Source organism: Neolamprologus multifasciatus, chromosome 23 (genome assembly GCF_963576455.1).
Source record: "Neolamprologus multifasciatus chromosome 23, fNeoMul1.2, whole genome shotgun sequence".
Classification (NCBI taxonomy): domain Eukaryota; kingdom Metazoa; phylum Chordata; class Actinopteri; order Cichliformes; family Cichlidae; genus Neolamprologus; species Neolamprologus multifasciatus.
Window position 1 is genome coordinate 18,647,277 of NC_140460.1, and position 25,206 is coordinate 18,672,482.

Here is a 25,206-nt window from a genome sequence, read left to right on the forward strand (position 1 = left end):
TGTGTGAAGGAAACTGTAGTTACAGGCTATGTGTTGATGATGAAATTACACTGTGTTGTTGAGAGAATGTTGGAGAAAATGTGAAAATTACAGGGGAGAAGTTAATACAGTTTGAGACATACTGTGATGAGACCATTGTTACTTTTCCACAGTGAGTGTTAACTTTACGACTTTTCACAGCTCCTCTGGAATCTGGATGAACCGTGTGTTTGGCTAATGTTTGTTTTTCCTTAAGAGTGCTAAAGGATTCAGCAGACAGACAAGTGACAATTGAACAGATGTGCAGTGGTTACAGAATAGTTACATGAGGCTCATTATCTGACCACTATTTGGGCTCATGGTGAGTGACAAACTTAAGGGAAGTCGCTGATTACAATGTGGAATGACATTGAGATGTTCAATGATTTGGAACAAATTATGGGAAAAAGTAGGAGTTTAATGAGTTCAGAATAAACCTGCAATGATACTTGTCTCTGTGATGCTGAATACTTTATTACACTTACGAGCTGCAGTTGGTTGCAAATGTGAGGTTGTTTTAACTTTAAAACTTTGTTTTCTAGGATACAGGTTGAAGCTGGGAGTTAAACAAGCAAAACATTTAATTGCTGACTAATGGTTTTTACACAGGGTTACAGCTTGGAGTGAAGCTGCTCCAAGGGACAAACCCTGGAGATAATTTTAGGGAGACTGTGCAACATTCTTGTACATGTCTCATTGGGGAGTTGACACATGGCAAAAGCCGTGTGGCGAGAGGAGTGTCATTTTTTAATTTGTAGATGTCGTGAGGTGCCATAACGAGAAGGAGTGACTGAGAGGATCGCCCACAAGATGGAAGCTGAGGCCTGGAGAGAGTCTTCAGGAGGATCAGAGATCACGTCCAGCACAGCAGCATCGCGCAGAGAGCTGTGCTACTGGGCTTCCAGGAGCGTTGGAACATGAGAACCTGAGGGAGCGTGCCAAGCTCCAAGAGTGACAGTGCAGAGGAGGTCCAGCGATGGACTTGTGGTTCTGTGAACAGCACAAATGCCAGGTGACTGTGAAATAACTAACAGCACTTGTTCCACAAGTGAAGCCAGTAACTTACTATCCTAAAAGATTAGTTCTAGTTGCTTGTGCTTTACCTCCATGCGTGAGATCAGTATGTGCAGCAGCTTAAGCTGTACAATGTTTCAGGAAATAGTTTATTTCACCTTTTGACATTGTTAGTTCCACACGAGGTAGATGTCTATTACTGCAGACTAAACTTACATTTCTGTCACCTACAAGACACTTGTCTTTAATGTTACTGTTACTCTCACAACCATACATAACCATAAAGTGGTGCACAATTCTGAATTTGTCAAACCCTTTTCGCCAACGAAAGAAGAGGGCACTTCTCATGAGTGTAGAGAGCACGTGGAGAAGAAGTGTAAGTCGAGGGATGACTTAATAGCTGTGCCACTCGTTGAGGGAAAGGTTTGGTTTGTTGATGGTTTGAGTTTTACAACAGCAGAGGGACAGACTAGAACACGTTTTACTGTAGTAGACAGTGAGAAAGTTATCTATGCAGGACAACTAACATGTTTTATATTTGCTTGAGCAGCAGAGATGCTAGCTTTAACGGAAACGTGTAAAGCTGCAGAGAAACAATATACCCTGATAGCCAGTGTGCATTTGCTACATTACATTTCCTTGTAGTGCAGTGAGTGAGACGAGGTGTGACAACCTCTACAGGGAAACCTGTAGAACACACCAAACTCTTGCAAAATCTGCTGGAGGCAGTGTTATTAACCAGTGGAATTGCCGTTTGTAAATGTGTAGCACACATGTGAGGGAAAGTTTTTGCAGATAACATCGCAAAAGAGGCAGCTTTAGTAAACATGGTGTTAACATTTTGGCAGTACAACATCAGCAGACATGTAGGCCACTCACCTACAGCAGGAAAACAGTTGTGGCTTACAGAAGGAGCAAGTTTGCAGGTTGGTGTTTATCATCTGTGTGATAAACCAATACTGCCTAATAATTTGTACAAGACTGCTGCTATTTTGAGCCATGGGCTTTGCAATGTCTCCACAGGGGGGAATGATGGCAGCAGTAGGTTATACTCACTCTAGGATTATTAAATACTAAAAAAAAAAAAATTGCATTTGCAGGCAGAGAGAACTAAAAGAACAGTAAAGTTAAGACTTAGGAAGACAGGCAGGACATGGTTAGACTGTATAGAATTAGTTAAGATAAAGTAGTCATGAGAACAAATGATCTGCCAGATGATTCTGTTTCTCCGCAGGAGCAGAGTCTGAAGTCTGGAGATTGGATGTTGATAAGGCCATGGAGAGGAAGTGCTGGTCCAGTCCGTGGTGGAAGGTTTCTATCGGGTGCTGCTGACAACGACCACAGCAGTGAAGATTGCCGGAAGGAATACATGGATACATCAAGCGCACTGCAAGAAGGTGACACACATCCAGGCCAGCTCGGAGTAAGTGGCAGGAAGTCCGGGTACAAAGGGGGGGGAAAGCCTCCAGGGCCCCTCGTCTCAATCCGGTGAAGAAACCAACTGAGCCACAGGTACTCATCAGAATGGCTGGGAATGTGCTGTGCATCTTCTTGAGCCTGTGGACCCAGAGTGGGATGACAGGGAGCGCATTGGGACAGAGCAAACCACACCCAGTACCCACATGGGTTTTCAACAACTACTGGTGGCAGTTTAAGAACACAACCGCTCACCTAAAGAACGAGACCAATGGTTATGCTTGTGATGCCACTGGCTACACATTCTTCTGGACTGTGGCCATATAGCATCACTGAGAGCGAGACAGTTTGTTTGGTTGCCTTAGCAACACATCCAGGAGTAAACGTACTTGGAACACTGCCAACTTTTCAACTGCTCTGAACCTGAATGGACAGTTGATTCACCAGTAGCCGGGAAGGTGAACTGCTCTGGTACGTCAGACCTGCTAGTCTGACTCAAAGAATATGACTCGCTGCAGGACATTGAACAGCTAAACGAACTGGAAACAGGCCGATTGCCTATGTGCATAAAGGACAATGGATTAGTCCAAGTTGAAGATTTACCGTGGAATTTGTGCAACATCACCTATTCTTTTGTCTTCTGCAAGAAGGATGTAAACAGAGAAGCCTTTTGTCTACATCTACATCATGAACACTTGAGGTTTTGAGCCAAGAAGATCAAAACAGCTTGATCCAATTTCCTTTACAAAGCTTTTTCTGTGGTGACAACAGGACAGGAGAAGAGTTGTAAATGCAGATAACTCACCAGTTGACTCTAACCCCCACAGGAAGCCTACAGTGAGATTTGGGGGGTTGATAGGAGTCATAAAAAGGAGTGTTGACCAGGCTACAGCTTTGAAGTTAGCTGAGAGCCACATGGACAAACGATGAAGTCAACTGATGTGTTTGAATGCATATGTCTGTATACAGTTGGATTGTAGTGACATATGATTTTTGAGAATGATGATTCTTCTTGTTTGACTTTTGATATCCAGTTGTTTACTTGCAGAAATACATAATGAATTACATGACAGGAATAGATGCACCATAAGGCTGGATAGGTTGGTTAATGTCTGGTCCTTGGTGGCATCCTCTTTTGAAAAATTTAATTCCTGTTTATGTATTGTTGATGCTGATTTGCTTATGTATAGGATGCATTTTACCTTGTATAAGATCAATGCTGACTAAGATGATTTCCAATACATTTGTTAATTATGTACTTTTGCAACAATATGACATGACTGAAATTACTGACATGACAGAAGCCTGTGTATAAAATGACGCCTGCGCTGAAAATGTCAAGCATGAGGTGCATGGCTAGAATGTACTACATAGGAATAATTTGAGGCATAAAAATGACAAACAGGAGGGTTATGTCAGGGTGAATTGTTAAATATTGTCATTTTTATGTTTACCATTTGTACATTGTTTTAATTCTGTGAAAGGAATTCTTTCTGTCCTCCCCTCCCCAGATTCTCGAGGTTCTAGGTGGGGGGGCTGTAGGCTTTTATCACTGACACATCCTTGAGCTTTTGATGTAAGCTTCCTGCATTTACGACCCTTTGGTCAGCAGGAGATCTAACACACACACACACACACACACACATTCTCACATAACACACACACAGTGCCTTGTCATTTGTAACCAAGGGGGGTTACGTGGGGAAGGTACGTGTTGTAAACTATTGTTTATTGTGTGAACGTTGCCAATAAAAGGGAGCGAGAGGGGGCAGTCGGAGAGGTCATTTTGTGATGTGCTGAGGTACGGACAAGGCCCCCCTTGCAAGTAAAAAGATCAATCGCTGTTGCCTTGTCTTTCTTTCATGGGAATAAGTTCTGGGATCAGCGGGGTCTGATTTAGACCCAACAAGCTTGCTTCAGAATGCCAAGCCCAGCTCTGAAGCTGCTTTTAGATTTCATTATCTTTTTTTTTTTTTTTTTTTTTTTTTTTTTCCCTGTCCCTGTCCCTGTCCCATTTGGTTCTTTAGCCGTCAGAATTGTTGTCTGAAGACCAACAAGGATACCCAATGGATTTATTTTGCCAAATGGATCATCATGGCATTGCCGTATTGGTCCATTTGATCGACCTTTGTTTTTATTATTTATTTTATTTTCAGTTGTTACAGACGGGACAGACATGAGTGAGGGATAGGAAAGGGAGAAAGAAAGAGGAAGGAAAAGAAAAACAGAAGGGGAGAGGGACAGTGAGAAAGGGGGGAAGAAAAAATATCTCCGGGATCACCTGTTGAGAGAGAAAGAATAGAAAACAAGCAAAAAAAAAAAACAAAACAATGCAACATACTATACACAACACCATCGCATTAATCTAGCTAAGTGTAAACAGCAGTAAATACTAAATATTGAATGTTGTTGTGCAGCACGCAGGACATACAGCGCACAATGTGCTTTGAAGTAGCAGCCAAGAAAGGTGTGATTTAAGTCTACGAATAGTGAACACCCATGTGCACACCTGTGTGGATCGGCGCGCTTGTATTCAAATGGTTTCCCCATGTAATGGTCGGCTAGAGGATGTAGAGAGCCATAGCCCCGTCCCCCAGGGCATGAAGCAGGCATGGAGGAGATCCAGGCCCCATCCAATCTCTGCAAAGCCAGTCCATCTTCTTTCCACACAAGACATCAAAATTGTTGCAGGGGGCTACTTGTTATCACTGCTATAGAAAGGCTAGAATGACAAATCTTAATCCTTTCTGGCTACGTTTGGTTTTCAGTTAGGTGGCAGTACCTGGTCACTGGTCTCCCGGCAAACAGAGCCAGCCATTTGGGTACACCCAAAGCAACACAGTGGTCCAACCGTTTACCGTCGCTTTAGCAGCAGGTACACCGTTGCCTCCATTGTTGTTCTTGTGTTGCAAACAGGTGATGTCACGCTGTTGAGGTAACAAAGTGAATGGGCTTTGAAGCAGATGTGCGGAACAGGTTAGAGTAACTAGGATTTGGTTCTTAGTGAGGCAACTTCTGGGTTCAGTCTGTTTTGTCCAATTTCAGGGAGGTGAATGGCTTCTTGCTGGAAACCTATCCCAGACTTGTAAGCAAGCCTTTCTGAGCACAGTTGTTTAGTACGTCCTAAAAACAGACGCGCCTAGCAGAGGATGGTTTCGATCCATCGACCTCTGGGTTATGGGCCCAGCACGCTTCCGCTGCGCCACTCTGCTCCACACGTACCACCAGACTAGCGCTGCTTAAAAGTGGGCCTTCAATAACATCTCGCATGAACAAACTGTGGGAATTCTGAAGGTGGACGGTACCTGTTTGAACATTGTCTTTTATAAATCTTTGTCACCTCGGCGTTCAGTGCTTCAGAGCTTCTTGGACTGCTTGTCAGATCTCGTGTGCGGCCCAACAGATTTTAAGCCAGGGTCAGCCAACCATTTCCTCGTTAGCTGCTAACTCTTAAGAATCACTGAGCTTATTGTGTGAGCCACTGAGTCGAGTAGTCACGTAAACGCTTAGAAGTGAAAACACGGACACTTGGTGTTGCACATGTTTACTTCCTAAATAAGCCCATGAACTCTCTTCAATGAACCTTATTTTACCTTTAGTTAACTAAAATCGACGTTCTGTTACACGAACACACTCTGCTGATGCACTTCGATGCTCTTAATCCTTCCCGCTGACTGTCAATGGCAGTTCTCATCGGTAGAGATGTAATACCGTCTGTAATCACAAGCACCGACATTAGACATGAAATCTGAATGTATCCAACACAGTGGACACAGTGACATTGTCCACAGTGAAAAACTATCCTGGGTATGATGAGCTTGCTTCAGAATGCCAAGCCCAGCTCTGAAGCTGCTTTTAGATTTCATTATCATTCAAAACTATTTGCTTGCTCGGAATGAAAAACTTATACTTGATATTTGAATGTTTTTTTCTTTACAATAATTTTGTGAGTTTCCCTTTGGTGCAGTCTTTACTTCTTTCAACTATGTGTTTACATGTATCTCATGGCATTGCTCTCTGTATACCTGCAGCATGCGGGTGTTTTGTTTGCCATTTTTATTCAGTTCCATTTACAGAAGCCCTCTAATTCAGCTACCATTCACACCTATCCAATGTATTCACACCTGTTGCTTTCAGAAAACAATGGAACGTCCAGCTACCCGGGCCCCCACCCCAGACAGTCAACACTTGCGGCTCCCCCATCACCTCTACCACTCAGTAAAGCTCACAAATTTCTCCATGTGCCTTCACACCTCTTTCCATACTTGAAAGGGATGTTAACAGACTCTCTAAGACACAGGACCCATGCAAAGCAGCTGGACCAAACTCCGTGCCTCCATCCACCCTGAAGCACTGTGCTGATCAGTTGTCTACAGTGTTCACTGACACCATCAACAACTCACTGGAGACACGTCATGAGTCATGGACCTGAATTTCTGGACAGACAGACGAGTATGCCACAAGTAACTACAAACCTCCTATTCGAAGGGAATCACAGGCTGCATTCCTCTCACTCTCGGCTGACCTTGACGTGATTTGAACACGCAACCTTCTGCTCTGGAGTCAGATGCGCTACCATTGCGCCACAAGGTCCCACAAACCTGCCCCTCTGCCCAAAACTTCTGACAATCTCTGAGAAGCCAGTCCACCTTCTTTCCACACAAGCAATTTTTCAGCAACTGGAGGTTGTTCAACTTGTGAATGCAAAGAAGTTGTGCCAAAGACGCATGTCATTTCAGACCATGCATGTCAACATGCACACGTAGAATCTCTCTTTATACTTGAAAGGTTCTCCTCTTTGAGAAAAGAATACAAATCGAGGTTTGAAGTGCGCTTGCAGTAGTCAATCAAAGGCCTAATATAGTGTCTGTCATTCAGTGCTCACGCTCTGATGAGCTTTGCAAGCCAGCTAGACAAATTCTTAACGATGCATATTTGTTACTGATGCTTGTCAGAGAAAGACAAAGTCCTTGGACAGTGTCTAAAAATAAAAGACCTTCCTCTCACACACACCTGAAAAGTGATTGCTCAGAAGGGAGTGCTTTTGTACGTGATGATCTCCTGTCTCAAACACAACCTGCTCTGGAGAGGCTCCTCGTGCCGTCTGCACAGAAATGCTATCCATGGGGTAGGAGACCAGTGCTGTCAGCCTTGAATGAAATCTTACCTGACTAAACGACCTTACAGTTCACACACAATGGTCTCTTCAACGACTGTTAATGGTATTTACCAGAGAAGTGACTTCTGAGTAGGGAGTGGTCTGGCATGTGATGATCTCCAAAAGAACCAGCGCTGTTGGAGCAGGGAGCAGGCATCTCTAACCACAGGCCAAAAGGTGCAGGGGAGGTGGAGGAGCTGTGATGGCCGAGAGGTTAAGGTGTTGGATTTGAAATCCAATGGGGGGTTCCCCGCGCAGGTTCAAACCCTGCTCACAGCGAAAATGCATTACGGGAGCTTCTTTTTCTGCTAAGATAAGGTTGCAATTAGTCGGAGGAGCTCATATACAAAAGTTGCAACGGTGCCCTGGAGCATTGAGTGACTGACAATTCTACAATCACCGGTTCACACCACTGTACTTACGTATGAATCATTCCTGTACAAAATGTGCTCGTCTCCAAGGAGAGCCCCTCTTCTTCTCTCCAGGCTTTATAAACAAAAATGGTGGGAGATGTCGATCAGTGGTATGTGCACAGAGTTTGAATCACATATTAATTCAAACAGGCTGCAGTCCTCTCACTCTTGGTTGACCTTGATGTGATTTGAACACGCAACCTTCTGATCTGGAGTCAGATGCACTACCATTGCCCCACAAGGTCCCACAAACCTGCCCCTCTGCCCAAAACTTCTGAAAATCTCTGCAAAGCCAGTCCATCTTCTTTCCACACAAGACATCAAAATTGTTGCAGGGGGCTACTTGTTATCACTGCTATAGAAAGGCTAGAATGACAAATCTTAATCCTTTCTGGCTACGTTTGGTTTTCAGTTAGGCGGCAGTACCTGGTCACTGGTCTCCCGGCAAACAGAGCCAGCCATTTGGGTACACCCAAAGCAACACAGTGGTCCAACCGTTTACCGTCGCTTTAGCAGCAGGTACACCATTGCCTCCATTGTTGTTCTTGTGTTGCAAACAGGTGATGTCAGGGTGTTGAGGTAACAAAGTGAATGGGCTTTGAAGCAGATGTGCTGAACAGGTTAGAGTAACTAGGATTTGGTTCTTAGTGAGGCAACTTCTGGGTTCAGTCTGTTTTGTCCAATTTCAGGGAGGTGAATGGCTTCTTGCTGGAAACCTATCCCAGACTTGTAAGCAAGCCTTTCTGAGCACAGTTGTTTAGTACGTCCTAAAAACAGACGCGCCTAGCAGAGGATGGTTTCAATCCATCGACCTCTGGGTTATGGGCCCAGCACGCTTCCGCTGCGCCACTCTGCTCCACACGTACCACCAGACTAGCGCTGCTTAAAAGTGGGCCTTCAATAACATCTCGCATGAACAAACTGTGGGAATTCTGAAGGTGGACGGTACCTGTTTGAACATTGTCTTTTATAAATCTTTGTCACCTCGGCGTTCAGTGCTTCAGAGCTTCTTGGACTGCTTGTCTGATCTCGTGTGCGGCCCAACAGATTTTAAGCCAGGGTCAGCCAAACCATTTCCTCGTTAGCTGCTAACTCTTAAGAATCACTGAGCTTATTGTGTGAGCCACTGAGTCGAGTAGTCACGTAAACGCTTAGAAGTGAAAACACGGACACTTGGTGTTGCACATGTTTACTTCCTAAATAAGCCCATGAACTCTCTTCAATGAACCTTATTTTACCTTTAGTTAACTAAAATCGACGTTCTGTTACACGAACACACTCTGCTGATGCACTTCGATGCTCTTAATCCTTCCCGCTGACTGTCAATGGCAGTTCTCATCGGTAGAGATGTAATACCGTCTGTAATCACAAGCACCGACATTAGACATGAAATCTGAATGTATCCAACACAGTGGACACAGTGACATTGTCCACAGTGAAAAACTATCCTGGGTATGATGAGCTTGCTTCAGAATGCCAAGCCCAGCTCTGAAGCTGCTTTTAGATTTCATTATCATTCAAAACTATTTGCTTGCTCGGAATGAAAAACTTATACTTGATATTTGAATGTTTCTTTCTTTACAATAATTTTGTGAGTTTCCCTTTGGTGCAGTCTTTACTTCTTTCAACTATGTGTTTACATGTATCTCATGGCATTGCTCTCTGTATACCTGCAGCATGCGGGTGTTTTGTTTGCCATTTTTATTCAGTTCCATTTACAGAAGCCCTCTAATTCAGCTACCATTCACACCTATCCAATGTATTCACACCTGTTGCTTTCAGAAAACAATGGAACGTCCAGCTACCCGGGCCCCCACCCCAGACAGTCAACACTTGCGGCTCCCCCATCACCTCTACCACTCAGTAAAGCTCACAAATTTCTCCATGTGCCTTCACACCTCTTTCCATACTTGAAAGGGATGTTAACAGACTCTCTAAGACACAGGACCCATGCAAAGCAGCTGGACCAAACTCCGTGCCTCCATCCACCCTGAAGCACTGTGCTGATCAGTTGTCTACAGTGTTCACTGACACCATCAACAACTCACTGGAGACACGTCATGAGTCATGGACCTGAATTTCTGGACAGACAGACGAGTATGCCACAAGCAACTAAAAACTTCCTATTCGAAGGGAACCACAGGCTGCATTCCTCTCACTGTCGGCTGACCTTGACGTGATTTGAACACGCAACCTTCTGCTCTGGAGTCAGATGCGCTACCATTGGACCACAAGGTCCCACAAACCTGCCCCTCTGCCCAAAACTTCTGACAATCTCTGAGAAGCCAGTCCACCTTCTTTCCACACAAGCAATTTTTCAGCAACTGGAGGTTGTTCAACTTGTGAATGCAAAGAAGTTGTGCCAAAGACGCATGTCATTTCAGACCATGCATGTCAACATGCACACGTAGAATCTCTCTTTATACTTGAAAGGTTCTCCTCTTTGAGAAAAGAATACAAATCGAGGTTTGAAGTGCGCTTGCAGTAGTCAATCAAAGGCCTAATATAGTGTCTGTCATTCAGTGCTCACGCTCTGATGAGCTTTGCAAGCCAGCTAGACAAATTCTTAACGATGCATATTTATTACTGATGCTTGTCAGAGAAAGACAAAGTCCTTGGACAGTGTCTAAAAATAAAAGACCTTCCTCTCACACACACCTGAAAAGTGATTGCTCAGAAGGGAGTGCTTTTGTACGTGATGATCTCCTGTCTCAAACACAACCTGCTCTGGAGAGGCTCCTCGTGCCGTCTGCACAGAAATGCTATCCATGGGGTAGGAGACCAGTGCTGTCAGCCTTGAATGAAATCTTACCTGACTAAACGACCTTACAGTTCACACACAATGGTCTCTTCAACGACTGTTAATGGTATTTACCAGAGAAGTGACTTCTGAGTAGGGAGTGGTCTGGCATGTGATGATCTCCAAAAGAACCAGCGCTGTTGGAGCAGGGAGCAGGCATCTCTAACCACAGGCCAAAAGGTGCAGGTGAGGTGGAGGAGCTGTGATGGCCGAGAGGTTAAGGCGTTGGATTTGAAATCCAATGGGGGGTTCCCCGCGCAGGTTCAAACCCTGCTCACAGCGAAAATGCATTACGGGAGCTTCTTTTTCTGCTAAAATAAGGTTGCAGTTAGTCGGAGGAGCTCATATACAAAAGTTGCAACGGTGCCCTGGAGCATTGAGTGACTGACAATTCTACAATCACCGGTTCACACCACTGTACTTACGTATGAATCATTCCTGTACAAAATGTGCTCCTCTCCAAGGAGAGCCCCTCTTCTTCTCTCCAGGCTTTATAAACAAAAACGGTGGGAGATGTCGATCAGTGGTATGTGCACAGAGTTTGAATCACATATTAATTCAAACAGGCTGCAGTCCTCTCACTCTTGGTTGACCTTGATGTGATTTGAACACGCAACCTTCTGATCTGGAGTCAGATGCGCTACCATTGCCCCACAAGGTCCCACAAACCTGCCCCTCTGCCCAAAACTTCTGAAAATCTCTGCAAAGCCAGTCCATCTTCTTTCCACACAAGACATCAAAATTGTTGCAGGGGGCTACTTGTTATCACTGCTATAGAAAGGCTAGAATGACAAATCTTAATCCTTTCTGGCTACGTTTGGTTTTCAGTTAGGTGGCAGTACCTGGTCACTGGTCTCCCGGCAAACAGAGCCAGCCATTTGGGTACACCCAAAGCAACACAGTGGTCCAACCGTTTAACGTCGCTTTAGCAGCAGGTATACCGTTGCCTCCATTGTTGTTCTTGTGTTGCAAACAGGTGATGTCACGCTGTTGAGGTAACAAAGTGAATGGGCTTTGAAGCAGATGTGCGGAACAGGTTAGAGCAACTAGGATTTGGTTCTTAGTGAGGCAACTTCTGGGTTCAGTCTGTTTTGTCCAATTTCAGGGAGGTGAATGGCTTCTTGCTGGAAACCTATCCCAGACTTGTAAGCAAGCCTTTCTGAGCACAGTTGTTTAGTACGTCCTAAAAACAGACGCGCCTAGCAGAGGATGGTTTCAATCCATCGACCTCTGGGTTATGGGCCCAGCACGCTTCCGCTGCGCCACTCTGCTCCACACGTACCACCAGACTAGCGCTGCTTAAAAGTGGGCCTTCAATAACATCTCGCATGAACAAACTGTGGGAATTCTGAAGGTGGACAGTACCTGTTTGAACATTGTCTTTTATAAATCTTTGTCACCTCGGCGTTCAGTGCTTCAGAGCTTCTTGGACTGCTTGTCAGATCTCGTGTGCGGCCCAACAGATTTTAAGCCAGGGTCAGCCAACCATTTCCACGTTAGCTGCTAACTCTTAAGAATCACTGAGCTTATTGTGTGAGCCACTGAGTCGAGTAGTCACGTAAACGCTTAGAAGTGAAAACACTGACACTTGGTGTTGCACATGTTTACTTCCTAAATAAGCCCATGAACTCTCTTCAATGAACCTTATTTTACCTTTAGTTAACTAAAATCGACGTTCTGTTACACGAACACACTCTGCTGATGCACTTCGATGCTCTTAATCCTTCCCGCTGATTGTCAATGGCAGTTCTTATCGGTAGAGATGTAATACCGTCTGTAATCACAAGCACCGACATTAGACATGAAATCTGAATGTATCCAACACAGTGGACACAGTGAAAAACTATCCTGGGTATGATGAGCTTGCTTCAGAATGCCAAGCCCAGCTCTGAAGCTGCTTTTAGATTTCATTATCATTCAAAACTATTTGTTTGTTCGGAATGAAAAACTTATACTTGATATTTGAATGTTTCTTTCTTTACAATAATTTTGTGAGTTTCCCTTTGGTGCAGTCTTTACTTCTTTCAACTATGTGTTTACATGTATCTCATGGCATTGCTCTCTGTATACCTGCAGCATGCGGGTGTTTTGTTTGCCATTTTTATTCAGTTCCATTTACAGAAGCCCTCTAATTCAGCTACCATTCACACCTATCCAATGTATTCACACCTGTTGCTTTCAGAAAACAATGGAACGTCCAGCTACCCGGGCCCCCACCCCAGACAGTCAACACTTGCGGCTCCCCCATCACCTCTACCACTCAGTAAAGCTCACAAATTTCTCCATGTGCCTTCACACCTCTTTCCATACTTGAAAGGGATGTTAACAGACTCTCTAAGACACAGGACCCATGCAAAGCAGCTGGACCAAACTCCGTGCCTCTATCCAGCCTGAAGCACCGTGCTGATCAGTTGTCTACAGTGTTCACCGACACCATCAACAACTCACTGGAGACACGTCATGAGTCATGGACCTGAATTTCTGGACAGACGGACGAGTATGCCACAAGCAACTAAAAACCTTGCATTCGAAGGGAATCACAGGCTGCATTCCTCTCACTCTCGGCTGACCTTGACGTGATTTGAACACGCAACCTTCTGCTCTGGAGTCAGATGCGCTACCATTGCGCCACAAGGTCCCACAAACCTGCCCCTCTGCCCAAAACTTCTGACAATCTCTGAGAAGCCAGTCCACCTTCTTTCCACACAAGCAATTTTTCAGCAACTGGAGGTTGTTCAACTTGTGAATGCAAAGAAGTTGTGCCAAAGACGCATGTCATTTCAGACCATGCATGTCAACATGCACACGTAGAATCTCTCTTTATACTTGAAAGGTTCTCCTCTTTGAGAAAAGAATACAAATCGAGGTTTGAAGTGCGCTTGCAGTAGTCAATCAAAGGCCTAATATAGTGTCTGTCATTCAATGCTCACGCTCTGATGAGCTTTGCAAGCCAGCTAGACAAATTCTTAACGATGCATATTTGTTACTGATGCTTGTCAGAGAAAGACAAAGTCCTTGGACAGTGTCTAAAAATAAAAGACCTTCCTCTCACACACACCTGAAAAGTGATTGCTCAGAAGGGAGTGCTTTTGTACGTGATGATCTCCTGTCTCAAACACAACCTGCTCTGGAGAGGCTCCTCGTGCCGTCTGCACAGAAATGCTATCCATGGGGTAGGAGACCAGTGCTGTCAGCCTTGAATGAAATCTTACCTGACTAAACGACCTTACAGTTCACACACAATGGTCTCTTCAACGACTGTTAATGGTATTTACCAGAGAAGTGACTTCTGAGTAGGGAGTGGTCTGGCATGTGATGATCTCCAAAAGAACCAGCGCTGTTGGAGCAGGGAGCAGGCATCTCTAACCACAGGCCAAAAGGTGCAGGTGAGGTGGAGGAGCTGTGATGGCCGAGAGGTTAAGGCGTTGGATTTGAAATCCAATGGGGGGTTCCCCGCGCAGGTTCAAACCCTGCTCACAGCGAAAATGCATTACGGGAGCTTCTTTTTCTGCTAAGATAAGGTTGCAATTAGTCGGAGGAGCTCATATACAAAAGTTGCAACGGTGCCCTGGAGCATTGAGTGACTGACAATTCTACAATCACCGGTTCACACCACTGTACTTACGTGCGAATCATTCCTGTACAAAATGTGCTCGTCTCCAAGGAGAGTCACTCTTTTTCTCTCCAGGCTTTATAAACAAAAACGGTGGGAGATGTCGATCAGTGGTATGTGCACAGAGTTTGAATCACATATTAATTCAAACAGGCTGCAGTCCTCTCACTCTTGGTTGACCTTGATGTGATTTGAACACGCAACCTTCTGATCTGGAGTCAGATGCACTACCATTGCCCCACAAGGTCCCACAAACCTGCCCCTCTGCTCAAAACTTCTGAAAATCTCTGCAAAGCCAGTCCATCTTCTTTCCACAAAAGACATCAAAATTGTTGCAGGGGGCTACTTGTTATCACTGCTATAGAAAGGCTAGAATGACAAATCTTAATCCTTTCTGGTTACGTTTGGTTTTCAGTTAGGCGGCAGTACCTGGTCACTGGTCTCCCGGCAAACAGAGCCAGCCATTTGGGTACACCCAAAGCAACACAGTGGTCCAACTGTTTACCGTCGCTTTAGCAGCAGGTACACCGTTGCCTCCATTGTTGTTCTTGTGTTGCAAACAGGTGATGTCACGCTGTTGAGGTAACAAAGTGAATGGGTGATGTTTTGTTTTTTATTGCAATTCTGTCAAAAATATGTTAGGTGAATACAAACGTTTGATCTAAATAGAAGCAAAAAGAGCAGTTGACCAAAACTGAAGACACACGGAAACGGAGCGAGCGAGACAACAAACTAAATGGGGCCTAAGAGAACGCCGTCCGCTGAGGAAATTGAGGACATCAAAAAGTCACTGGACTTTTTAACTGAAGAAACATCAGCTATCAAGCTACAGCAGAAATATATCCTGGACATTGTCGAGGAGATAAAGTCGCTTCGCAATCAGAATGCAGAGAAGGAGAAACGGATTGTCTATCTGGAAAGCAGGGTCGCGGACCTGGAGCAATACACCAGAATGAACGATGTGATCATCACAGGGCTACACATAAAACCCCGGTCATATGCTCGGGCTGTGACTGCTGACAGCAAAGAGGACCATGGAGAACTGGATGTTAGCTCTGCAGAGCAACAGGTAGCTGGTTTCTTGCAGTCAAAAGGGATCGACCTGGACTGTAATAACATCGAGGCATGCCACCCTTTGCCAAGGAGAAACGCTAGTGATAAACCAGCTGTCATCATAAGATTTGTAAACAGGAAAAACAAGAATGCACTGCTGAAGCAGGGGAGAAAACTAAAGGGATCGAACGTCTACATGAATGACCATCTAACTAAATACAACGCTGACATGGCTAAGAAAGCACGACACCTAAAGAAACTGGGTAAAATTCAAAATACATGGACTGCAAACTGTAAAATATTTATTAAACTCAACGGTACACCGGAGGAAGCCAAAGTGCTGGTCATCAAACGCATTCAGGATCTGGAAAAATATTAACATGACTACAAATGCAAGGAGCTGAACAAACAATCAACATTCATCAAAGCAGGTAACAGAAGATAACAACGGAAGCTAAAGCACAACATATTAAATCATGGAACAATCAACTAATTTAACATCTGGGAATTATACACTGCTATCACAGAGGATTGCTAATCATGAGAATCTGGAGTTAAATTCACCACAAAACATGGAATACAATACATACTTCACAGAGCAGGACATTGATCCAGAATTGAACTTTTTTAACATCAGAAATATCAGCTGCTACTATAATGAAGATCAATTCAATAAAACTGTCAAGGCTGACTGCAAAATGTCCATAATCCACTTTAATAGTAGAAGTTTATATGCCAATTTTCACAAAATAAGAGAATACTTAAGCAAATTTGCACATCCATTCAGTGTGATTGCAGTATCTGAGACGTGGATTAATATGGAGAAAGGAGTGGACTTTGAAATAGACGGATATGAATTAAATGTTATGAACAGAAAGAATAAGAATGGTGGGGGTGTGGCTTTGTTTGTGGATAAAAATTTAAAATACAGGGTGGTGGAAAAAATGATGGTGGTGGTGGATAACATATTAGAGTGTGTAACAATAGAAATTTGTATGGAAAAAAAGAAAAGTGTCATTGTAAGTTGTATATATAGAACACCAGGTTCTAATATTGAAATATTTAAGGAGTGGGTAGATAAAACATTTATTAGGACAAATCAAAAAGTTATGTTCATTTGTGGGGACTTCAACATAGACCTATTAAATCCAAACAAACATAGTATGACAGATGAGTTTATTAATACAATGTATAGCATGGGACTCTGTCCAGTGATTACTAAACCCAGCAGGATTACAGCACAGTCGGCAACCTTAATAGACAATATATTTACTAATGAAATAGAAAACAGATCTATAAGTGGTCTCCTAATTAATGACATCAGTGATCATCTACCTGTTTTTGTAGTGTATAACAGCAATTACAGGAAGGCCAAACAGGAAAATACAACAAAATACAAACGAGTGAGAACAGAGGAGTCCATAAACGCATTTAAAAGTGATTTGCTTAAGCAAGAATGGGAGATGCTGTATAAGGAAAAAAATATTGATAAAGCTTATGAGATTTTTTTAGGAAAATTTAAACTGTTATATGATAGCTGTTGCCCAGTAAAGAAATATAGTAAAAATCAAAAATATGTAGCGTGCCCATGGATCACAAAAGGATTACAAAATGCATGTAAAAAGAAAAATACCTTATATAGAGAATTTATAACAATCAGAAGCACAGAAGCTGAAAATAAATACAAGAAATATAAAAATAAATTAACTAGTATTTTGAGGTCATGTAAAAAGGAATATTATGAGAAATTATTAAATATGAATAAAAATAATATTAAAGGGATTTGGAAAACATTAAATACCATCATTAAAAATGGTTCTAGGCAGTCAAATTATCCTTCGTATTTCGTTAACAATGATAGACATATTAGTAACATGAATGATGTGGTTAGTGAGTTCAATAAATTCTTTGTAAGTGTTGGGCCAGAGTTGGCTGATACAATTCAATTCAATTCAATTCAATTCAATTCAATTCAATTCAATTCAATTCAATTTTATTTATATAGCGCCAAATCACAACAAATGTCGCCTCAAGGCGCTTCATAGATACAGAGAAAAGCCCAACAATCATATGACCCCCTATGAGCAAGCACTTTGGCGACAGTGGGAAGGAAAAACTCCCTTTTAACAGGAAGAAACCTCCGGCAGAACCAGGCTCAGGGAGGGGCGGCCATCTGCTGCGACCGGTTGGGGTGAGAACCAGTCCTGATATTCCTGATATAACAGATTCTGCAGAGAAAGAAACTAAACTCATTGACTGTAATCCTCATTCAATGTTTTTAACGGTGGTAGAAGAAAAGGAAATCATTGATATTGTTGGGAAATCACAAACAAAAAATTCTACAGACTCTGATGACATTGACATGGAAATCGTTAAGAAAGTGATCAGTGGCATCTCCAAACCCTTAACACACATTTGCAATTTGTCTCTACAAACTGGTGCATTCCCAACACAAATGAAAGCAGCTAAAGTAATACCACTGTTTAAAAATGGAGATAGACACCAATTCACAAATTACAGGCCTGTTTCTCTACTTTCACAATTTTCAAAAATACTGGAAAAAGTTTTCATTAATAGACTTGACAAATTTATAGATAAACACAAAATAATAATGGACAGTCAGTATGGTTTCAGACCAAATAGATCAACATCTATGGCATTAATGGAACTAATTGAAAATATCACCAACAATATAGATCAAAGACAATGCACAGTTAGTGTTTTCATTGATCTAAAAAAAGCTTTTGACACAATTAACCATGAAATATTACTTCATAAACTGGAGTACTATGGTATTAGAGGAGTGGTGCTAGAGTGGGTCAGAAGTTATTTGAGAGACAGGCAACAATTTGTGAAGATTGGTGAATATCAATCAGAGTGCCTGGACATTGTTTGCGGAGTTCCACAGGGGTCAGTATTGGGACCAAAGCTGTTTATCCTCTATATCAATGATATATGTAAAACATCTGATATATTGCAGTTTATTTTATTTGCAGATGATACAAATATTTTTTGTGCTGGAGAGAATTCACAGCAGCTTTTGGAAATTGTCACACAAGAAATGATTAAACTAAAAACATGGTTTGACAGAAACAAGTTATCACTAAATTTGAAAAAAACTACATTTATGTTATTTGGAAATTGTAAAAAAGATGCCGGAGCAAAATTGTTAATAAACAATGTTGAAGTAGAGCAAGTTTCTGAAACAAAATTTCTGGGTGTGATAATAGATAACAAAATCTGCTGGAAACCTCACATAAAGCATATACAAGCTAAACTGTCAAGAAGCATCTCTGTACTGAGTAAAGTTAAACATTTTTTGCCTTCCAAATCACTCCGGGTACTTTACTGTTCACTTATATTGCCATATTTAGAATACTGCGTGGAAATCTGGGGAAATACATACAAAACTTCACTTCAACCACTATGTAAAACTCAGAAAAAAGCAATCAGGATTATTACTAAAGCAGGATTTAGAGACCACACTAACATCATGTTCTTGAAATTAAAAATTCTGAAGTTTATGGATCTTATAAAATATAAAACTGCAAAAATTATGTACAAAGCCAGATACAATATGTTACCAGGAAATGTACAGAGGATGGTTTTTGACAGAGACGGGGACTATGCATTGAGGGGAAAATTAAATCTGAAGACTCTTAAAGCACGGACACAGGTTAAAACCTTTTGTGTTACCATTTATGGGGTAAAACTTTGGAACAGTTTTACTGTGGACCTACAGCAATGTTAAAGCATTAGTCAGTTTATAAAGATGTTTCGAAAACTGATTTTGGAAGAATATGAAACTGATAAAGCTGATCACCCATTGTATATATAACTATGCTAAATTGTATCTAAATTATATCTATCACTGTAGCGATGTTTATACATGTTCTCCTTGTTTATTGTGTGGGGTAAGTGATGATGGGAATTAGGTGAATAGTGGGATTCAATAGAATGTTAAGCATGGGGTAGGGATTAATAAGTATGTTATACTTCTTCCTACTCCATTTCAGACCTAATAATTGTCATTTCATGTAATTGAGACTCTGTTTGATTTATTTATTTATTTATTTTATTTTTATTTATTTTTTTATTTTATTTTCTTTGTTTTATCTGAGCACATACGTGTGTGTATGTACACAGAGTAAATGCAAGTATGTGTACTTGTGTATATATTGTTTTTTTTTGTTTTTGTTTTTTTTGTATATGTCTGAAATAAAGATACTAAAAAAAAAAAAAAAAAAAAAAAAAAAAGGGCTTTGAAGCAGATGTGCGGAACAGGTTAGAGTAACTAGGATTTGGTTCTTAGTGAGGCAACTTCTGGGTTCAGTCTGTTTTGTCCAATTTCAGGGAGGTGAATGGCTTCTTGCTGGAAACCTATCCCAGACTTGTAAGCAAGCCTTTCTGAGCACAGTTGTTTAGTACGTCCTAAAAACAGACGCGCCTAGCAGAGGATGGTTTCGATCCATCGACCTCTGGGTTATGGGCCCAGCACGCTTCCGCTGCGCCACTCTGCTCCACACGTACCACCAGACTAGCGCTGCTTAAAAGTGGGCCTTCAATAACATCTTGCATGAACAAACTGTGGGAATTCTGAAGGTGGACGGTACCTGTTTGAACATTGTCTTTTATAAATCTTTGTCACCTCGGCGTTCAGTGCTTCAGAGCTTCTTGGACTGCTTGTCAGATCTCGTGTGCGGCCCAACAGATTTTAAGCCAGGGTCAGCCAACCATTTCCTCGTTAGCTGCTAACTCTTAAGAATCACTGAGCTTATTGTGTGAGCCACTGAGTCGCATAGTCACGTAAACGCTTAGAAGTGAAAACACTGACACTTGGTGTTGCACATGTTTACTTCCTAAATAAGCCCATGAACTCTCTTCAATGAACCTTATTTTACCTTTAGTTAACTAAAATCGACGTTCTGTTACACGAACACACTCTGCTGATGCACTTCGATGCTCTTAATCCTTCCCGCTGATTGTCAATGGCAGTTCTCATCGGTAGAGATGTAATACCGTCTGTAATCACAAGCACCGACATTAGACATGAAATCTGAATGTATCCAACACAGTGGACACAGTGACATTGTCCACAGTGAAAAACTATCCTGGGTATGATGAGCTTGCTTCAGAATGCCAAGCCCAGCTCTGAAGCTGCTTTTAGATTTCATTATCATTCAAAACTATTTGTTTGTTCGGAATGAAAAACTTATGAGGAGACCAGTGCTGTCAGCCTTGAATGAAATCTTACCTGACTAAACGACCTTACAGTTCACACACAATGGTCTCTTCAACGACTGTTAATGGTATTGTTCCGGATTCAAATATTGGGGAATGATACCGGAGGAAAAACCAAAATAACAACACTGGTCCGGTTGGGTCAAGTCAAACGATGATTTAATGAACACACGCATGGGAGATGGACAGCATACAGCAGACAGCATCAGATCTCAAAATGGTGGAGCCTTGATCAAACTCTTATAGCCTCTAGTGGCCCCCACCTAATCATAAAAGCCTAAACATTCACATTCTTTCTCTCACACAGCGCCTAAGCTACGACCTTGGCTCCCTGTTCATCTGCTCCTGCTGAGATGGGGCAGAATGCTCTGTTCTCTTCTAACCAGACAAATAAGGCGATGACTTTCTGGAACACTATTTCTTATAACTCAGCAGTATAATGCATCATAAAACAATATCATTCATTCACAATAAATCAGCAGTCTAATGTAATACAAATCAGTTTAACAAATGTAATAGTTATCACCTTCTTCTAATTCAGGAGAATAATGCAAACTAAAACTACACAGTAATTCACAATCTTTAATTAGGGGTCTAACATGGCATAAAATAATATTATAATCCGACAATTCCCCCTGTTGAGCTCACTTACACCCTACAATCCAGTGTTGCCGGGTTCATTTCTTCTTACCCCTGAGGCCCTTTGTCCCCCTGTTGGGTGAACCATATGTGAGATGACCTCTTTGTTTGCGCAGTTCAGATGCAAGAAAAACTATTATTACAACAACAATAGTAGGTACAGATGACACTCCCATCACTCCCCAGTTCTCCCACAGCTTCATTTCGGTGCTACCTTATACCCTTCAAACGTACTCAGACTAGAACTTCTGTCCGAGGAGCTTTTAGCCTTTATTTTATTGCTGTAGGCACCAGTGTCTTCCAGTCGGGTGATCCTCTGCTCTTCTTTCTTCAACCTCAGGGGTTAGACAACCCTTCAGTTGTTGCACAGATCAGGGGATTATCTGCCCCGATTTCAAACAACGATCTGTGTATTCTGGGGTCACCGCTGTGTTCCCCAGAAAAAGGAACAGGAACGTGTCCCCCTTATGACCAAGAGCCTCTCGAACGTCGTTGGTCTGGTGTTCCTGGATTTCCGCCAACTCCTTCATGGTTATTGCTGTGTTTATGGGATCCATCCTTTTGAGGTGACTAGCTGGAGGCCAAAATGCCATGACACTTGAACCCAGTTGATGTTTCAGCAGTCACCGTGTCTGTCTCTGCTGCGAAGGATCCTCGTATATCTGTGACCTTGTCTGGTGTCTGTTCCTTTCTCTGTAAGAGACAGAAAACCAAAACACCTCTCTTCCCAGCTCTAACAATCTAATGTTGTTATCTACTGATCTTTTGGTGGTTCAGAATTGGTTTAGAATATTCAGAATGTCCCAAGGACTTATCCTAATTTAGTGTATGTGTGTGTAAGCGTGTTTGCATTTAGCCCGCTGCACTGGCATTTCCTACACTTTATCAGTCCAGACTATCGCCGAACGAAGCTTATAACCTTCAAAAGACCGAGTGCCAACTCATTATAAGCACATTTGCAAGGTGTGTATGAAAATGATTAAAACCACTCATTCTAATAAAAGACATCAAAAACAAATCAGCCATTTCTAATTCTAACATGTGTCAATTCAACGGAGCTAGAAAATTAAAAGAAAAGGTTAGTGACCTCATATCTTAGAAAGTATCAGACTTTCTCCTATCCAGTGTCGTTGCTCCAGTCTTGTTATCCTGTGTTAGGGAATGAAATCAATTTAATTGTCATGTTCGATCTGTTCAACTCCTGGCTCCGCCCAGAGCCTGCGTCTTCACAATTGTCTACAAACAAAACCTGTATTAATATGAACTTGTTGGCTACTTTTGACACAGCAAAGAAACATTCTCTCCTTCTCGAGGACAGGCTCTGACTCCCACTTATCTCCTCGAGCCAACTGTCCCTTATTGAGACACAACATTCCAGCTATAAGGTTCTGCCGATTGTTAAGTTGATCTGTGTGTAATGCTCTGAATCAGGTATGTAATATTAAATGAATGTTGTTTAATCAACGGCCACTACTTAAAACTTAACAAAAGATATGACTGAATAAAAGATCCCAAAGAATAACATGATATCAGTGTCATGTAAGTGCGTGCGGCCTTATATGCTCGAAGTAACTCCACTCCATAGATCAGCCAGTCATAGCGCTGACTGTAGCTTTTAACCCTTAATAACTTGAGCACAACTCTATAATGAGCAACAAACTGCAATATGTATAAGGTGATCATGGTTACATCTGCAATGAAAGATCCTATGATTATTCTGACACCTGTAAATAGAAGATTAACATGAGGTTATAACAATCACTGTAATACAAATGTTAATGTAATGTCAATAGCTTCAATAAATGTTCAATGCAATGCTTGTTATATGATTTTGATGTAACAATAATGCTGATGCTAAAATAACAATAAAACACCCCCTTTTTATCCCGTTTATAAACTTCACACATAAACATTTATAAATGCCTCTTTTCAATTTTATTTCCCCCTGTTTTTCCCTCACTGACCACAGCAGGGGCATCTATGTTTTGATTCAGCCATGAATCCAGCTCACCTGATTCATCACTGAGCCCTACCGTCACTGGCATCTGACAGGGTGGTGCTGCATGTTCTTCCTTTAATGTCACTATTTTCCATCTGTTAATTAGAATGTTTAAACATGAAGTAGACTACGTCCACAACAAGTCAATACAGCTGTGAATGTGGCCAATTATCAATCTATTACCAATCAATAACAAAAAACCTTGGTCACACAAACCCTTTTCCGCCCTGAAGATGTCCAACGCCATCTTAGTCTGGACTGTCAAAGGTGACTTTAACGCTGGCTGTTCCGACAATCCATTTTATAACATTTCCTGGTCAGATTAGCCAATCTCTGCACACTGGAATAAACATAATCAACATGATCATTTTCCTGTGTGTTATTTCACCATCTTATTGATTCCAACGCTCCATCCTTATGTGGTTTGCTACATTATGTTTATCTAGAACTCCACTCTGTCTCTAAATGTTTGAAGAATTTTTCATGTTTGGGGTCAAGTTTTAAGAATTTGACCATACGTGAAATTGATGGTGTTATCACCCCCATCGGGGCTTACCTTTCCCACTTCTGATGATATTCTTCCCTATTCTTTGCAAGTACCCCATTTTGGTGGCGAGAAACTGTTGGTGTGGTCAAGTGGGTGCTGTAAAAACAAAAGCTCAGGACAGAACAGTTATCAGTCATGTACTTCATACAAAATTAGCATATATTGAATTTCATATTGATCCTCTGAGTGTAATGGTACATTTTAATTTGAATTTGAATTTATCAAAGCTAAACACAATAATTTTTCTTTATTTTGCTCTTGTTCTTGTGCAGCACCACATCTCAGCACATGCCCCTGTCAGTTCTATCTTACTTTTCTAAATTATTGACTATTTCAATCGAGAACCTAAATCACGTGGACCAGTGTTTGTTATTACATATCTCTATTTTGAATGTCACAACTCTATCATTTCCCTGTTATTCATAGACATCAATAGAGTTTTTTGGGTTTTTTCCTCTATAAAAGTTAATTGACTTTTTTACAGTGGCCTGCTATGGTTAATAATAACATGCTCAGTCATGAGTGAAGTCAAAGCTTCTCTTCACTTTAGCATTTAACATTCCCAACAATATAATGTGATACATTAATCGAAACACAGCTAATAAAACACAATTTTCTTAATGCAAACATCAGTAACTCAAAATTAGCAACCAAAGAGTTAAGTCTGCAGTTGACACTAATGTGAAGCTACAGCGTCCCCCTTTAGTCTCTATCATCCTTCTGTTCCTGGAAAAACAAAACAAAGCGAGACAAAACATCCACCCTTCTTTTACAGGCTGGGTGAATTGTTTGTGGACATTTACTAATCCTAAAGTCAGTACCGTTTTTGTCTCAGTATCAAGTCAGTTAAAACTTTTAGTCGTCAGTCCATCACAGTCCAGTCACATGCCTACATTCACACACATTCATACCAGATATTGCTGATAATGGAGTCTCACGCGCAACCAATTCGAGCCTCCATCACTAGCAAGTTGACGTCATCATTTTAAAGGAAAACAGTTCCATTTTTTTTTTTTTGACTGGATTGACTCGCTGCAATCCTTTTAGGCTCAGGACTTCTCATGTGATCAATGTCCCATATAAGTGAATTTCTCCAGAGCCCATTATAATCATGGAGAAAAATACTTTGTGACTGTTTTCAGTAAGAATATTTTATAGCGCTTTAAAGTTCAATCTCTCAGGCCTGGATTAAAGAGCTCATTTGTTAAATCAGGAACTCACAAAATACCAAAATATCACCACCGGTGGATCACTCCTCTCAGATGTTCTTATTTCAGTGCACTGTAACAAAAGCA

The 25,206-nt window shown here is 41.8% G+C and overlaps 1 protein-coding gene and 8 non-coding genes across 9 annotated transcripts; 4 read left to right on the plus strand and 5 right to left on the minus strand.

Moving 5' to 3' along the window:
* Positions 1-5,588: 5,588 nt before the first annotated feature.
* trnam-cau (transfer RNA methionine (anticodon CAU)) lies at positions 5,589-5,660 on the minus strand. The gene has a single exon. It is a non-coding gene; the product is annotated as a tRNA-Met (tRNA).
* Positions 5,661-6,969: 1,309 nt separating this feature from the next.
* Positions 6,970-7,041, minus strand: trnaw-cca (transfer RNA tryptophan (anticodon CCA)). Its single transcript has one exon. It is a non-coding gene; the product is annotated as a tRNA-Trp (tRNA).
* Positions 7,042-7,802: 761 nt separating this feature from the next.
* trnas-uga (transfer RNA serine (anticodon UGA)) lies at positions 7,803-7,885 on the plus strand. Its single transcript has one exon. It is a non-coding gene; the product is annotated as a tRNA-Ser (tRNA).
* Positions 7,886-11,018: 3,133 nt separating this feature from the next.
* On the plus strand, positions 11,019-11,101 carry trnas-uga (transfer RNA serine (anticodon UGA)). Its single transcript has one exon. It is a non-coding gene; the product is annotated as a tRNA-Ser (tRNA).
* Positions 11,102-11,408: 307 nt separating this feature from the next.
* Positions 11,409-11,480, minus strand: trnaw-cca (transfer RNA tryptophan (anticodon CCA)). The gene has a single exon. It is a non-coding gene; the product is annotated as a tRNA-Trp (tRNA).
* A 1,905-nt stretch (positions 11,481-13,385) lies between these two features.
* Positions 13,386-13,457, minus strand: trnaw-cca (transfer RNA tryptophan (anticodon CCA)). The gene has a single exon. It is a non-coding gene; the product is annotated as a tRNA-Trp (tRNA).
* Positions 13,458-14,218: 761 nt separating this feature from the next.
* Positions 14,219-14,301, plus strand: trnas-uga (transfer RNA serine (anticodon UGA)). Its single transcript has one exon. It is a non-coding gene; the product is annotated as a tRNA-Ser (tRNA).
* An 807-nt stretch (positions 14,302-15,108) lies between these two features.
* On the plus strand, positions 15,109-16,090 carry LOC146491377 (uncharacterized). The gene has a single exon (XM_085152861.1). It carries the CDS (start codon positions 15,169-15,171, stop codon positions 15,862-15,864), a length of 696 nt encoding a protein of 231 aa, XP_085008987.1. The 5' UTR covers positions 15,109-15,168; the 3' UTR covers positions 15,865-16,090.
* Positions 16,091-19,933: 3,843 nt separating this feature from the next.
* Positions 19,934-20,005, minus strand: trnam-cau (transfer RNA methionine (anticodon CAU)). Its single transcript has one exon. It is a non-coding gene; the product is annotated as a tRNA-Met (tRNA).
* Positions 20,006-25,206: the final 5,201 nt, after the last annotated feature.

Excerpts from the sequence above, each read along its gene's own strand:
- LOC146491377 (XM_085152861.1), top strand. The coding sequence starts at position 15,169 with ATGGGGCCTAAGAGAACGCCGTCCGCTGAGGAAATTGAGGACATCAAA.